The sequence below is a fragment of the Amblyomma mixtum genome, chromosome 4 (genome assembly GCF_055824585.1).
Source record: "Amblyomma mixtum isolate Tamu chromosome 4, ASM5582458v1, whole genome shotgun sequence".
Taxonomy (NCBI): domain Eukaryota; kingdom Metazoa; phylum Arthropoda; class Arachnida; order Ixodida; family Ixodidae; genus Amblyomma; species Amblyomma mixtum.
The window spans coordinates 89,511,149-89,528,284 of record NC_143015.1 but is presented as its reverse complement, the minus strand read 5'-3'; the positions used below and the strand labels follow the sequence as shown (position 1 = coordinate 89,528,284).

The 17,136-nt window shown below is 44.7% G+C and overlaps 1 protein-coding gene across 1 annotated transcript in view; it reads left to right on the top strand.

Annotated features, from left to right (window-relative positions):
- LOC149347354 (cytochrome P450 3A6-like) overlaps positions 1-17,136 on the top strand; it is a 50,933-nt gene that overhangs the window by 16,747 nt on the left and 17,050 nt on the right. The window contains exons 8-14 of the mRNA XM_089585561.1: positions 1,171-1,301; positions 3,016-3,109; positions 8,413-8,476; positions 9,260-9,368; positions 11,194-11,285; positions 11,935-12,075; positions 13,545-13,707. Coding sequence (XP_089441687.1) covers positions 1,171-1,301; positions 3,016-3,109; positions 8,413-8,476; positions 9,260-9,368; positions 11,194-11,285; positions 11,935-12,075; positions 13,545-13,707 — 794 coding nt within the window. The remainder of the gene's footprint in view (positions 1-1,170; positions 1,302-3,015; positions 3,110-8,412; positions 8,477-9,259; positions 9,369-11,193; positions 11,286-11,934; positions 12,076-13,544; positions 13,708-17,136) is intronic.

Below are 17,136 nucleotides of genomic sequence, written 5' to 3'. Positions count from 1 at the left end.
GTGAGTTGATGTTTAAAGTACGCAGTGAACAGGACGAAGAATGTAGGAAAACAGCTAGACAACAGAGGAGGCACTATTGAATCAATATACCAGGCGTTCCAGGGAAGACGATCAGACAGTAAAAACAAAAGCTTCTTTGGGGTACAAATATGACTTTCGCGGCATGGTGTTACCAGTGTTGGCGGACACTAGGAAACCGTTGAATATCAATTCAATTTTCAATTCAGTATTTGACCCATGAGGGTCGAGGGAAAAAAGGTAGAAATTGTGGCTTGACATGCCCATCGGCCAATACATTGCAGGGCAGCAGGTAACAGGCAAATTTCCTACACAAGTAACATAGCAAATTGCGAACACCGGTTGTCAAGAACGGTTGGCGCATCGTTAGAAAAAAACAATAAGGAGTGAAGCGCACACAAAATGATAAAAAAAGCAACAGAAAAAATACACTTCCTACAAAAACAGGTCTTTGGTTATTGAAAATCTTAAGTAGTAAGCTTAACTAATTTGCAATAATTAATTTTTCAACTAGTAGAGTCAGGTGCCTAGTTGCAATAAGAGATTTGTAGCCGGTCGTTAGTAATAGCCACATCAGTTTTTAGAATTTCGAAAACGCGATTATCCACGGCGCTTTGGCTCAGCTAGATTTGGCTACATCGTGCCAAAATACATGCGCTTTCGAAAAGCATGCAGGTGAAGCAACCTCTCCTGTGCAAATAACTAGTTAAAAAATCCAGGCTTTGTCGAGCCACAGCGCTGAGGATAAGAATGTTTTCGAAATTCTAAAAACTGATATGGCTATTACTAACGACCGACTATAGATCCCTGACTGCCAGTAGGCGCCTAAATCGACTAGTTATAAAGTAAATTATTAAAAATTAGTCATCTTACTACTTAAGACGTTTCCATCGGTTTTGTTTATGATGTCCTTATTTGTAATAAGGCATCATAATGCCGCTGCCGGGAACAATTATCTTATAATATGGGCTCTGAACAACAGCAAAGCACACTTGAGGAACAACCGTAAGTGTGCTAGTGTTACTGCCTATTGAATGTTTTTCTAATAAAAGCGCAATACATTGAAATCCGTTTTCTTAGCGCCGATTTTGTTCCGCTACAACTCTGAAAAGTGTTACGGCCAATAAATTATCAAACTACTTATACTTCCAGAAAATTTCTCCCACTGGTCGTGGCTACTCAAGGCTCCTATGAAGCTGATGCAGTACATGTACAAGAATCCCTTCGCCGATCTCACTAGGAAAGCAGGAGACGTGATTCAGTACCGGCGAAAAAACCCGCAGGTACGCTAGTCCCAAATTGAAATTGAAATTGAAATTTTATTGTGCAACAGAAAAGGAATGTTGCGAGGAGGGCAGGTAAAAAGCTGAAAAAACAGCCTGAGGAGTCCTGACCTCCCAGCATACACAGTAGCGCAGCAGCGTGCGGCGAAGGCGTACACGTCAACATCAAAGCGAGGAAAGAAAAAAAAATAAACAGGTTATACAAATAAGGTACGCAATTTCTGTGAGGAAATCGCGGAAATGCCATTATTTGTTTCAGTAAAAAGATAATTTAAAACCGTCGGCAATGAGTATTTCAACATTTGCTTCCCGTAGTTAGTCCGGCATTTGGTGACATTCCAGGGTTCCAAAAAGCGTACGTTATAGGTGGTGGTGTTTATCTGCAATCCGGCTAGGTTAGTTAATGCATCATTATTCTTTAGTATTCGCTGTTTATAAAGGTGGGATAGTTTGTAATTGTATAGTGATGTAACAGGAACGATATTGTGTTTCTTAAATGGGTCTGCAGTATGGGAGCGATTGTACATCTAAAGTTGCGTACAATTGTACATCTAAAGTTGCGAGAAGCATGGATTTGAAGAAAGAGAGGGACGTGGGAAGAAGGAAAGGCCTGAAGGTTAAGAAGAAGAAGGTATAGAGGGTAACCCAGCACGTTGGGAAAGTGAAGAGGGAATATGACTCGAAAATAGCAAAAACAGAGCTCAATGTGAACGACAGAGGCCAGGACAGAACGTCTAAAAAAGGAAAAAAAATTATTTGACAGGGAAAAATAACATAAAGCAACACCGTATGAGCTTCGCGAAGAATTACCAGGGCAACATCTCCTCAGTGCCCGTCATTTCCCTCGGTTCCCAATGGAACCGCTTTGGAGACGACTCGGTTCGTTTACTTGTCGCGATGTGGAGCCACGCACGCGGAACAGTGGTGTACGTCACAGCACACACTGGTAACGTGACTTCGGAATGATAACATTACCAGGTCGCACAATCGAAACACTCCATGCAGCAGAGTATGCGTTAGCATTAGTGTTCTTCCTGAAGGTGGCATGATGAAGTCCACCAGTCAGCGCGTACGTGAAACGCCGTACCCCGTCTGCATCCACTCAGTCCAATCAAGCAATCACAGTGTGCCATGCCTACGTCCTCGCCACTCTCTCCACTTTTCGACTCTGATTGGCAACCGCAGTTTCCTCCTCGCAATCAGTCACCTCCCACTTACTTGCCTTCTTTCCCTCTAGACGTAAGCTTGCCCTATCCTTCCCTTTTCTTTCTGGCGTCTCTCACAGCCTCAGTCGCTTTGGGACGTTAAACCCCAATAAACCAAACCTTTTCTTTCTTTTCATTTTCCTGTTACGTTTTTTTCTCTTTCCATTTCGCCTGCTCTCACTCGAGGCTTCACACGCAGGACAACGCCGGACATTTTTTCCGCTATATTACGGGGTTCTATTACGCTTTAAAATTTTGCCTCTCTCTGTCCGGGTTATTCGCTAGTTTTAAGGCTATCTCTATCTTTCATTGCCCGTGCGGAGCGGGAAGCAAGGACACCGAGTGGGATAACGAAAGAGCGCGTTTTGTGAGAGCGGTTGATTTCCCGAAACCCGCTAATCTGGATGGCAAGAAAATGGCGCAGCCCGGAGCCGTGCTAAATAGAGTTATCTGCGGTTGTTTCCTTAATGTGCGAAGATAACCTCAATCTTCTTCCTTTCTTTTTCTAGGTGAGATTACCTGATATGGCACAAATTCTCCTGGACGGTCTGGTGGGCAAAGACGACTCCGACACCGAAAAGCGCGACGACGAGAAATATTTGGGTATGCAGTGATGTCTGCTCGTAGTGTGCCCCGTCATTGTCCACGACTACCCCTCCGTAGAAAGCTGAAGGTGATGTGGCTATGAAATTTGACCTTGATAGAGGAGGAGCGGAGGCTTGGCTCCGACGTCATGCAACGTGACTAGGCACGCCTCTTTTATTGCGAAAGCAATACTAGTTGCACTTTCAGCTCGTCGCGTAGCGAGGCTGGTAGCTACCAATGACCTTTATCATGACCCCCTGCTGTGACGTCATGCCATCTGCCCCAAAAACCAGGGGCCCAACTCGCGCCGTCGCGTAGCGAGGCCGCAGCTACCAAAGCGCGGCCTAACTCCTGCTCCTGCCACGCGCGGCGCGCTTAGCGGTCTGACGTCACAGCTGCAAGAGCGGGGCTCCAACTTGCGCCTTGGCGTAGCGAGGCCGCAGCTACCAAGCGCGGCCTAACTCCCGCTCCTGCCGCGCGTGGCGCGCTTAGCGGTCTGACGTCATGCCATCTGCCGCAAAGCCGGGCGCGCAGCGCGCCGGCGGCCAGACGTTGCAATGCCGCCTACCGCGAAAGCCGCTAGGCAGAATGCAAAGAGGAAGCAACAGCGAGCTACGGAGACCGAGGTAACACCTTTAATTAAAACACCATGCCGTATCCAGAGTGAATCACTGTATAACCGATGCATCACCACAAGTCTAACCACAAGCACCACCACCAGCTACACTACCAGCTGAACCATGGCGTAGCTACGGATATTGCTTTCGCAATTACCGGGCTTAACCAAGCTAAGCCATAACCATTTTTTTGAGAGTGAAAGCGCTCAAAAAGACAAGGACGACAGAAAAGGAGAGACATACAAAGCGCTCACACAACGTTTTTGCTTTTGATTTTCTTTTTGAAAGATTTACGTCTTCTTGCCTATCAAACACGTTATAGAGAGCACAAACGTTGTCGAGAGCACAAACGGGAACTTGCCACAGCTGCGCGCGTTGAGCCGACAGCGCTCGGTCGCCTCGCAATCATAGAATCACGTGACTCACGACGCCTCCCTGCAGCTGCGTATGAGAAGGCGACGGCACTCTCTCAACTGCCGGAAATGGCGAAGCGCGCCATTCGCTATACAAAAGCGTGGGGCGTATACTTACTTACGGGGGCTTACTTTAACAGAGCTTTCGTTCGTCTTACTAGGGCATGTAAGGCGAAGGCAAGATGACCGCTGGTCCTGAAAGGGAAGCTGAAACGGTTTTTGAGAATTCGAGGTTATTCAGGAATTCGAATTTATCATGCTTCTAGATAAACCATGCAAAGTATTTTTGCACTAGCATTTAAAATGGTAACATAATCGTCGATTAAAACCGCAACGATGTTTAGGCTTCTCACTACTTGGAGGAGTGCGAGGAATCTCGGCAGTAACGTCATTGTTGCCGAAATTTCAGATGTGCGCTGCCTACGCCGGCATGCTGCTGTGCGTCGTCAGATTGCGCTAAACAATGCATTGTGAGCTTCACCTTCGATGGCGTCGGTTTTCTTCCATGGAATAATCCTTTCTTCGCTGGAAACACAGTGTCGTCATACGTGACGTCATTATCGAGGCCTCTACCCGTCGCTGAGCACTTCAGAAAAGCCTGAACGCCGACGACAACTTTATTCGGCGATCACGCCACCATTTCAAATGCTAGAGCAAAATGATTTCGCAGGCTTTACCAGCACATTTTACACATTCGGCAAGCTAAAACTCATCGAATTCTAAAACCGCTTCAGTTGCCCTTTAAGAGTGACGAAGTGAATTCCAAGAGAAGGCAAGCGTAGCAGGGGGCGGCAGAAGGTTAGGTGGGCGGATGAGATTAAGAAGCTTGCGGGGATGCGGTGTTCACAACTGGCGAAGGACAGGGTTAATTGGAGGGACATAGGAGAGACCTCTGCCCTGCAGTGGTCGCAGTCAGGCTGATGATGATGATGACTAGGTTGAGCCTGGTTGAACCACAACTAATTTTTTTGTTATGCTTGTCAGGCGCTCATGTAAACATAAGCGCCCATCTCCGTTTGAACTGATGAACGACATTCACAGCGTACCATCTTGGTGAAGATTTTCATGCTCAAAGAGCGAATACCCGGTAGCGTTGGAGCGCTTGTCGTAGACAAAAGAAAAAAAACCTTAAGGAAAAACAACTGGTGAGAGTAGAAAGAAGAACGCCCCTTAGCGGGACAGGAGAGACAGTTCGTGCGGAAATCAGCTGTCACGGTGCTTGCATCTTACCTGTGTGGCCACGATTACCGATTGAATCGGGAAAGAAGTGACAACGAACGGGGTGCTTGGAAGCTTATTTCTGGCCTTACTTACCTTTGGCACCGGTACTCACGTACGAGGCAGGAACGTGGAGGCTAACAAAGAGGGTTCGGCTTAAGTTAAGGACAACCAAAGGAGCTATGGAAAGAAAAATGAGAGGTGTAACGTTAAGAGATCGGAAGAGGGCGGAGTGGGTGAGAGAACAAACGCGGGTTAATGACATCCTAGTCGAAATCAAGATGAAGAAGTGGGCTTGGGCAGGGCATGTAATGCGAAGGCAAGCGTAGCAGGGGGTAGCAGAAAGTTAGGTGGGTGGATGAGATTAAGAAGATTGCGGGGATACAGTGGCCGCAACTGGCAAAGGACAGGTGGAGACACATGGGAGAGGCCTTTGGCCTGCAGTGGGCCTAGTCAGGCTGATGACCGTGATGACCTTTGGCAGCAGAGCCAGCAGTACCTGCATTGAAAGGAGATTAGTACCAAAGTCCTTTTTGGTCTGCCTACCCTGCCTTCAAACGCGAGAATAGTGAGCGGCTCAGCAGTACTTATGAAAGGAAGGGCAACTGCGGCAAGTATCTAGAGAGTTATAAAGCTAATGGTTTTGTAGAATGACATGAGAACAGCCTCAATGTTCTTTTTCTATGGGAAGAGCACGGTTAGCGTCCGAGCGTGAAAATTAAAGATATGAATTCGGCGACGAGTGGTAGAAGTACCCTTCTGGGGTACCAATGCACGGATACTACATTACGGCTTGAAGTATTTGTGTAAGTACCCATCGCGTTGGCTCTGTGGTTCGACAACTGGTCCCAAGGCTGCGGGAGCTAACCCCGGCCGCGGCAGGCGCGATTTTTGACGCTGGCGAAATGAAAAAACGCTCGTGCGCTGCGTGTATCAACTCACGGTTACGAATCCCACGTGTTTTAAATTAACCGGGAACACCCTCCTGCGGCGTTCCTGAGAGCCCTGCGGTGGATCGGGGCATTAAACCCGGCATATCACGTATAATCTACGCAGGTGATTTGAGGAAGCCGTACACATCTTTCGGGACACTCAAAAACCATATCAAAAGTTCTGTTAGAAACCAGTGTTCTCAACGTGTTCTCAAAGGTATCTCAGCCAGTGTTCTTCATCGTCGCTTGTGCGAAGCCTGATGAATTTCTGTGTCGCCGCCCGGACCAAGTTCTCTACCTTTCGTTTTTATGACGAAGCTACTTCACTGATTCTCGTTCGCCGATGATTATGTTTTATTATTTCAGACATTTTCTTTGGCGTGCTCGTGAAACATCCAGCTAAATATGTTGTTTTCGTTACATGGAGGAGAAATGACAGCCGCTTTTGCTGGGCTTACATACATCTTTCGCGTTTAGGCCCATTAGAGCCGCATGTCATGCATCATCCCGTACTTATTCCGCGAAAAAAGTTCAACCAGTTCTTTTTCCGACGTTCATTTTTCTGATCCCCGAAACGTCAGAACGAAGTGGCTTTCCAGCGAGCGTTGTGACTGTGACCGAGTCGTCTTTCCGCTCATTATTACTAACCTTCCTTGAATCAAAAGCCGAACTGTAGAGTTTTTTTTCTCCTGGTATTTAATGCGTGGGAATTAGAGGTGACATATGGCTGAGAAAGTGAAGTCCTAGGAGTGAAGCCCTGCCCGCCGGATTTTGAGCAAACTGCCCTCCTTGGCAGGTTGTAGTTTAATTAACGATTAGTCGAGAGAAGCTACCTGGAAAAACAACCCATAGGTCGCCCAAGCCCCACAGATGGCAGCACCTGCCATCGCAGTTCTGTGGCGCATCGCTTAAAAGCTGTTCACCACTGTGCCAGGAGTGGTATGAGCAATCCTAGGGATCTATGAATAGTGAGAATGGCCGATGTCGTGGCGTTAAAAGAAGGCGACGAGAACGAAGATGCCAAGAAGCAAAAAGTAAAACAAATTAAAAAGAAATCTGTGTGTGGCCAATGAGCATAGTTCATAACGGCGACCGCTCAGCATTTCGGTCGTGTCGCCCAAGTAAGCGCTATAGAATTTTTCTTTAGAAATATGCACCGAATTCTTAATATAGAAGGAATATATTCCATGTACGAGTTTATGCAAAACATCTAGACTATTGCATTCTCGAGCTATGTGTTACAAAGTATGGATTTTTGCTCGATTTATTGCTTTTTGAAATTTACCTCGTCGTCATGTGAACCCTCGATTTATGGTACAAGTATGAATAAAGAGAACGAAAAACTTGGGAGCCGCCTTAATCCCGTTCTTAAAGAAGAAAGTGCGTAGCATTTAGGTTGCTTGCTATGGTGCCTACAATGAGTGTTTATTAAATTTTGTGTCGTTTCCTCAATTTAAATGTCTCGCGTGTTTGCACTACAACTCAGCTACCATCCCTGGCCACTCCTCGACCTCATGCTGCCGCAGCATGTCTGAGATGTGGAAGGATGGAGCACTGACCACATACACATTTTTGGGGTGGGTCAACTTCCAAGTTTTGGGCTCCTCGGATTTACAAATTTCGTGATGCCCTTTGATAGGTTACCTGGTTGCCATGCAGTGCTAATGACGTTACGACCCTCAATCGCATTCATAGATCGCTGGGAGTCTTCATACCGTTACTGGCGTCCTACCCCTGTTCTATCTGGTGCTCTAAGGTGTCAGATGTGAAAGCGGCTGGCTTACATCGTAGCGCTAGCTTCTCTCCTGGCTGCAGAAAGTCCTGTAATGCACTGAAGGTTTCCTGTAAAAGTATACAGCGAGAAAAAATGTCTACCCATTCTTCTTGGTGTGCCGATAGTTATAGAGTGCCCTTTCTACCATTGCACGTACGGAGTTGGCACGGTGGTTAGAGAATGGGACAGTGAGGAGAGTAATTGATAGGAAAGGGTTTATTGCCCGGAACCACGCCCTCTGAATTGCGTTGATAAAACCAAGGTTTGTAGTGTCATCCCATGTGAGATATCAGTGGCTTCTGCAACATTTTCCGTCTCTTAATAGCTTTTATTAGTACTTCGTTCCTATATTTATTTTTGCCCGCAGAAGAAATACCAGAGGAAACGATGAACCAGCTGGCTTCAAATTGCATGAGCGTCTTCCTGGGAGGGTGAGTATTCTTCGACGAGCAGTGCAATACTGCAGAAGTTTAAAAACATATGTGGTCTTCTGGCGTTGAAGCATGCAACATTTTATTTAGCTGCTTGTTTTGCGTCAGTGATTTAGAGCAGATATATTTTTGCGAAGAGTTTGAAAGACGGCATTGGGAGCACTTGGAAAACCATCTACGTGAGTCTCGGTATAAGTTCTTCATGCGCTTTATCGTCGTAACGTCGGTATTGATAGAGGGAAACATTATTAGAGCTGTCTACGTATCAGACGGCGTCGACCAAAATGTTCAACGTACGGGAGATCGTAGGGAAGCCTGTTGCAATTCGGATATCATTTTTTCCCACAAGATGAACCCACGACTGGTGTTTCGTTGAAACACTGTCTGTATTATGTTCAATATTGTTTTCTTTTTCTGCGTTATAATATCCACTTTAAAGTTTTCCTGTGCTATGTGCATTCCTTTGACGGCTCTATTCATTTTTTCTTCTGTAATTCATTCTTTATTGATTGTGATTAACTGTGTGGCTGAAACAGGTTGTGTCATCTGTCTTCTATTTTTCTATACCCTGCCCCACTGTATTCTTCTTAGTGCTTTGGGAAAGTAAATAATTAAATCAATACTTTGAGCTCGCTCTTCTCTTAATCTGCAACGCTCTCTATGTTTAAAAATGCAATTTAATGTAATTCAAAGCCTTACAATCAAGCTCGGATTTGGTTTAATGAATGCGAGCGCAAGGCGTTCGTCAGAAACTTAGGCCGGTCATCCTTTTTTAAAACTCAGGTACGATACAACAAGATTGGTCATGACATTCTGGTTTTACCTAATGGGAAGACATCCGGAGATTCAAGAGAAAATGAGACGTGAGGTGATCGAAGCTTTTGAAAAGGAGGTGAGTTCAGGCTGAATGCCTTTCCTTCGCAGTCTTTAAAGAAAACAAACTCGACGTTAATGCGCTTCAAGGCAATGGTCGAAAAACGAAGTGTGAACACTGTAATCAGGATTTTAAATATGCCTCTTTGGGAATAAAAAAAGGATAAATAATGCCTGTAGTGACATGCCTACATGACATTATTGAAAATAGGCATACCCGGGAAAGAGGTGTGGAGAGAGCGAAAACGTTTTCTTTGGCCCAGAAATTTCGGCCGCTCTGTTGAAAATTGTCGACACAGTAGCCTGCTTATTGGAACCGCTGTAAGAAATAAAATAAATACGGCTGCAGGGAGGTGGGCCCAATAATCAAAATGCATAATTAGACTTTTGATGTAAGCACTTGAAGGTTCGGACAGCAAGATTCTGAATTTGTCGAGGAGGACAATTTTTCTCATCATTATTATTATCATCATCATCATCATCATCAGCCTGACTACGCCCACTGCAGGGCAAAGGCCTCTCCCTTGTCTCTCCAATTAACCCTGTCCTTTGCCACTTGCGGTCACCGTATCCCCGCAAACTTCTTATTCTCATCCGTCCACCTAACTTTCTGCCGCCTCCTGCTACGCTTGCCTTCTCTTGGAATCCAGTCTGTTACCCTTAAGGACCATCGGCTATCTTGCCTTCGCATTACAAGCCCTGCCCAAGCCCACTTCTTCCTCTTGATTTCGACTAGGATGTCATTAATCCGCGTTTGATCCCTGACACACTGTGCCCTCTTGATATTTTTCAACGTTACACCTGCAATTTTTCTTTCTATGGCTCGCTACGTTGTCCTTAACTTAAGCTGAACCGTCTTTGTTAGCCTCCACGTTTCTGCCCCATAGGTGAGTACCGGTAAGATACAGCTGTTGTAGACTTGTCTCTAGAGGGATATTGGTAAACTGCTATTCGAGATCTTTCTCGCAAAAAAAAAAGGAATTTTAATGAGGGAAAGATGGAGAGGTCGGCCGGTGGTAACATGGCCCTGGCAAATACAAAGCTCAGTGATTGGCGCCGATGCGAAAAGCGAGACAAGGGACTGAGATACATTCTCCATTAGATTTTGGTTAGTGCCCTGTTTTAAGAATTGAATTCCTTTAATCTTTTTTTCATACGGCAAGCTCAACCGGGCAAGGGTATGCAATGTCTCTAAGCACTGGGCAGAACGAATTTGCTACCTAAAGGTACCGAAGCGCGCACATAAGCCGATAATATACTGTGACATCATACTTCGCTGCTATGCCTAGTTCGTACTATGGACCGCTAAGTTGCTGATATCTGCGTTTTTCTCAGAAATCATATACTGATTTGTCATGAACACGCAAAAAAGACATTCTTGAGAGGAAAGATGTAGTCGCACATTACGCTAACTGACGGGACCTACCGAAAGCATAGTTTGGCACAAAAAAGTTCTTCGCGAGTTCTTTTGAGCTCCATACGTTGCTGGGCTGGTAAAGAGACTCTTCATATTCACTAAAATTCTGCATCCAGGAATACGTCGCATGAAGAGAAGAGAAATTACACCGTCTGTTTGGCAGTACGTTTGAAGGCCCATGAGCACAATATATCGTACAATTCTCACATATCTGGCTCCTTCGCTAGTTTTCGCGTTTGCTTTCGCGACATCCGTATGGAAACTTTCAACTACGCATTCTTCAGATACCAGCTAGAACTGAACGACTCGGTGAAATAAGGGCACAAAAACAATTTTTTAGTTATGACATGTTTTGAGTGTAGGAATACACCGGCGTTTCAGGTGAACTACTGTGCTATTTGCGAGTATTTGTGTTCCTTAATTTCAGGGACAGCAACTATCCTACCAAACGCTTACAACACTCCCGTACACAAACCAAGCGATCTCGGAAACCTTGCGGATTTATCCACCTTTACTAACGTAAGTAGCTCTGCGCATGCTGTGTTAAACATTTCTTTCTTGAAACTCATCGCTTTAAGGGGCAACTAGCAGTTAATGTGGAGGCTAATAAAAAGGAAGTAATTGGGCACGGACATTAGTAAAAATAATGTAGAATACTAGTATTAGGTCCGTGGAGTTCCGGTCGAAGTTTCATGCGTAAAATTTCTGTACTCAGTTATTAACCACAAGTTAACGCTTGACCCTAGAAAGTGTACGACGCCTATCATAACACGGCACACAAGTACCTCTTAACCTCTCGCGTTAGCAACGTACTATAAGAGCCCCTTTGTTTCCACATACTGCAACGGGCCAGCTTGCCTGGTAGCTGCCAGCGCTTACTAGCCTGTAAGGAATCTTCTGTTTAAATTTTAAGTCGATTATAGTACCAAGTTGTGATATATTGCGTTCACTTTGCTTCTGAAAACATATTTCTTTTCTCCCGTCAAAGACAACATCTTGCTTCACATGCGTTTTTTTTGCGTTGTGTACCTTTTTATCATGTCCCGTGCATTGCTTTTGTAGCATACTGTCCACTGAATTTTTATGCTTGTGCGTATGCGACTAATGCTTCGGCTTTTTGCCTACAGTATAGTGTAAATAAATGAATATAATAATAGTTGTTTCGCAGATTCACATCCCGATGTGCCGAGGAAGACTACCGCTACGGCAGGTACCTCATCAAGAAAGGAACCTCGGTGATGGTACCTACTTATCAGCTCCACCATGACCCTCAGTACTGGACAGAACCAGCAGAATTTAACCCTGATAGGCAAGTGTTTTTTTTTTCTTTTAGAAATTTTTCTTGAATAAGAGTAACTCGGGGCGCCTTTCATTTCAAAGCGGGCATTTATCGGGAAAGAGAGCACCCGCAAACAACTGCAATAAGTAAGTAGTTAAGACGCAAAAGTTCCGCGAAATGGCTTGCGCAGTTCCAGCCATTAATAAAACGTCGTAGTTTGGGCTGACGTGGTTATGACCACCGCGACCATCATCGACAAGGTAAAAAGCTCCAAGAGCAAGTGCTTTGTGCAGGGCAAAATATTCCTTGCAGTTTTGTATAATTGTTAGGACTCATTCGCCACGTGACAATGCGCACTTCTTTAACTATTACTGGTAGCCTCGTTAACTGTTATTACTCGTAGCCTCGTCAGAGGCGTGTAGCCCACCGTAAATAATATCCATATAGGCTGTCAGAGTTCCACAAAAACAGTCACCCTTGGCGCCGTGGTCCAAATAAGTGTGGGTACTTTGACAAGTTACATGCACTGGAAGGGTTGCTCTTCCTGCAAGCTTCTCGAAAGCGCATGTATTTCGGAGCGGTGTGAGCAAAATTTGTTGAGCCAAAGTACCGGCGGCAATAGCGCTTTACAAACGGTGAAGAATGATATGAATACTACCTACGATGGGCTACACGTCTCTGAGTAAAGATGACAGGAGCATGCTTGGGAATTATTAGAGGTTACTTGAATGACTAAATGCGAGATTCACTGTCTGACTACACCCACTTGCGTCTTGTGTCTGTCTCCATTGTGTTTGCAGTTGCATTTGTATTTGATGACTGCAATGATTAGCTGACAACCGATTGTGCGTATTACATTCGTGAGGAATCATGATCTCATCTTAGACCTTTCAGTTTTGGATAATTGTTTATTTTTCATCTATTGTTTTTGTTTATTATTTATTATTCTCAGTACCTATGACTGCCGATCACTTAGTGCTTATTTTACAGTTAAAGTACCCTTGTTTGTCACGTGCGCAGCGTATTTACGTATTTAAATGAGAACTGTACGTTGTAGCTGTGCTTTGTGGCGTGTTTAAGGCGAGATGCAGTGTGACTTCCTCCCATATGCGAAAAAGAGTATCAGGAACCACTGTCAATCTCGAAACGTCTCCTTGCGTGTCCATGTAAACAAAATTCAATATTGTACGGGCCCGTGCACTCAGAGGTTCTCGCACAGTGGGAATGTTTGTCCCAAGCCACAAGTTCTAAACAACCACGTAAAGCTACATACAGTGCCTGACACATCTTTAGTTGAAATATTTAGCACACAAGGGGAGGCAACAAAGCTTGGAGCCCAGCGTTGTGTCGTTTCGTCGTCTGTCACGTGTCTGTGCATTGATTTCCCACCGTGTTCATTGCAAACATCCAACGCGTTGCAATCCTTGCTGTGACATACAAAGTTCGCTATGTTCTTCATCCTCACGCTGGTTGTACTCTGAATGTTTATTGGTTTGCAGGTTCAGCCCTGAAAACTTGGATCTTATAGAGGAGACTGCCTACCAGCCTTTCGGCATTGGACCCCGCATATGCGTCGGGCAGAGATTGGCCCTTCTGGAACTCGCTTCGGTCACCACGCAAGTGCTACTTCACTTCCGGATCACTCTTGGACCTTCTCAGAAAGTAATGTTTAGCGAATTTCTTGATCACTGAGCACTCAACTGGAAAGGAACGCATTCCTCTTTCGGAAGATTCAAATCAGGGGTGTTATCTGACAGCAGGCGATTAGAGGCTTTTTAAAATATATACACCTTCCTGCATTTCCTTTTCTATACCTCCTCCTCCTCCTTAAAACATATATGAAACAACCCTGAGGTGAAGGCCCTGTCATCTTTGTGGTTTCTTGAAAGAGAAGTGAGCGACGAGAAGGGGAATCAATACAATCAGTCCCTGCCAATGCATTTTCGTGGCCTTTTAGTTCAGAAGACAAGAGATTTCGAAGGAAGTGGCTATCGGTTGTTCAAGGGTATGTAACAAGTGAAGGCGGGCTAGTTGGTGGTTGACAATGGAGTGCATATTGCAACCGCGCAAAGCGACGCAGGACAAGCAGAGGAAGCACCGCCGGACAAGACGCATCCTCGTCGTCTCCTGTGCTTTCCTCTCTTGGTCCTGCGTCGATTTGCGCGGTTGCAATATGCACTCCATTGTTCAAGGGTACAATAAGAAATGCAATTACTAAGCTGTCCGCACGAAACACCAGCTTCACACGCACAAGAGAAGACAACGGGACAGAGTGCCACTCATAACTGCTTTGTTTTTCATGTACATATACATGTAAACATATATATTCATGTATATACATGTATATATATCCTCAGTCAACGCATGCGGGAATAACATATTCACGCACCAAGTGCGACATGATAAGCAACGCTCAAAAATCTTTTTCTCGACTTTAGACCACGATATCTAAGTTTAAATGACGCACAAGCTACCTGTATTGCTGGTGTAAAACGCTTCAGACAGTTCCGTGGCGTTAATACTTCTACTTTTGTCAAGACGCCGCGCATTAGAAAAACGACTCACAAGAGCGTAAGGGGAGCTTCTGATGCGCTTAGGTAAATTCGGGTCATCTTTCTTGTACTGGACGTTTTGTTCTTGTTACTTGATTCACTCATTTACGCAATGCCCAGTTTTTCCTATATGGGAACGAACGCACGAGAGAGAAATTTCATATACTACTCCCTCGGCATATCTCGTGAAAAGTCGCTTGTGCTTGGTTTGTTCCGCAGCCTTTTAAGGCGGAAGCCTTTAATGCCTCATACTGTCGTTAGCAGACGCGTCGGCAGCCGTGTCGACAGATTTGTTCGCCTTTCGGCGTCACTGCTTCAAAAGAAACTGCGCCGAGGGTGGGAATCGAACCAGGGCCTTTGGCAATTGAAGAGGAGACGCTACCACTCCGCCGTGAAGGCTCAAGGTTCGAGCATGAATAAAGGCGCATCTAGTGAATGCATGGGTGTCATAAATAAAATAAAAAGAATAAAGTCAAGAAAAGGAAAAGTAAAAATAAAAATAAGAATATCAACAGAATAAAAATAAGATATGAAAATAAAAATAAGATATGAAAATAAAAATAAAAAACAATAAAAAATTAAAAAGGAGCAAAAGTAAAAATAAAAATATGAAAAATAAAATAGTAAGTAAAACAAACAGTGCGCCAGGAAACGCTTTAAGCATTGCAGCCCTTTAGAGAGCCAAAGTGCCCCCTGAATTTTTTCTTCTTTAATGCGATAGCATTACTTGGCTCGTTGTGCGAGAACCACGCCGTCATTAGAAAGCCGTGGCGCACACGCGTGGCATGGGATTGACGGTGTCACCCTTTCTGGAGGGATTTAATGGCTAGGAGCGTCACCGCCACCGCCCAGGCAAGAGGGGGCAATGCTTTTCCCTCTGGCGGACACAACTCTCCCCCTTCAAGAAGGGAAGTCTCCTTCCGCGATGAATGTAGCATTGCTATCGTGTTCACACATAAGAATTTCTTAGGTGCCCCTTCCCGCAATTACTCTTTTTCTCCTCCTTTCCCGATACGAGAGCAGAAGCTTCTGAGATTTCTACGGGCTACAAAGACGAGAGGAAGACTATGCCTGCTCGCAACCTTCATTAAATTGAGGGTCAACTTGTGCACATACAGTACAACCACAAGTTTCACGCCGCGGTGGCTCAGTGGCTATGGTGCTCGGCTGCTGGCCCGAAAGACGCGGGTTAGATCCCGGCCGCGGCGGTTGAATTTCTTTGGAGGAGAAATTCTAGAGGCCCGTGTACTGTGCGATGTCAGTGCACGTTAAAGAACCCCAGGTGGTCGAAATTTCCGGAGCCCTCCACTACGGCGTCTCTCATAGCCTTAGTCGCTTTGGGACGTTAAACCCCATAAACAAACAAACAAACAAACAAACAAACAAACAAACAAACAAACAAACAAACAAGTTTCACCTCCTCCCGAGGGATCTGAGCTTGTCAATAACCTTTAACGTTGTCAATAAGAGAATAGAATGAGTTGCCCTCCAGCATTGCTACTATAACCCAGTTTTCCTTATTTCAGTACGAACTGCTGACTTCTCTGGAATCCCAGCACGTTCAGTAACCAGATTTGCTTTTTATATCACTTATTCGTAAGCCAATATGTTCTCTTTGTCTGTTATTTGTGGATTTTTTTTTGCAACTGTGTTAACGTTGTTACGCTGTTTTTCAACTTGCCGTTTAAACCACTTGAAATGATTTTTCGTCTTTGAAAAATTGTGCTCGGATTTATGTCCCCAGCCACGTAATGCCCGCAGTGGGCCCTTAGGGTATTAGAATCAATAAATAAATGAATAAAAATAAATAATTAAATATCTGCCCCAGCTCTCACCACCGTCCTATTTATTTTCTGCGAGAGCCTTTCAGTGATCCCTGTCACAAGCGAGCCAGGGAACCAAACTGCAGCCATCATGGCGGATTGGTTTTGAAAACTCGACTGCATGTTGTTAACGCGTGATTTCCTTAACGCAGATTCCAGGTAAAATGAAACAATAACTCTTTTCAATAAGCTTGAATTTGCGGAGTCAAATGACCGGCGCCATTTTTTTTTACACGCAGTGCATAGCACCAATATACATTATCCGTACAGAACAAAATGTTCATATCTAAAAATTGTAAAAAACTACCGTTAGGCAGTTCACACTTGAAATCCAAGCCTTTTACATGTTGTCTTAACAAGGATAAAAAAAATGCTGACGCCTTCTGCGAGCTGGTATCAATACGTTGTTACCCACTGTTCTTGCCCCCCCCCTCCACTTATGTAATGCCCACGAGCCCTTACGGCTTTAATAAATGAAATGAAATGAAACTAAAACTTTCGACCTTGGTTAAAACAATCAAGAGATCGTTCACATAACCAGAAACTTTAAAACCTTGTCGCCTTATAAAACCATGTTCAAAACATGGTCAATTTGTGAAAGATGTGATACGACGCAGGTAGGACACAGAATCCGATGCATATGTCATCTTTCTAAAAAAAAAACAACCAAAAAACCGTTGGTCAATTCTTATAAAAGTGGGCTTGAAGTAAAGCGT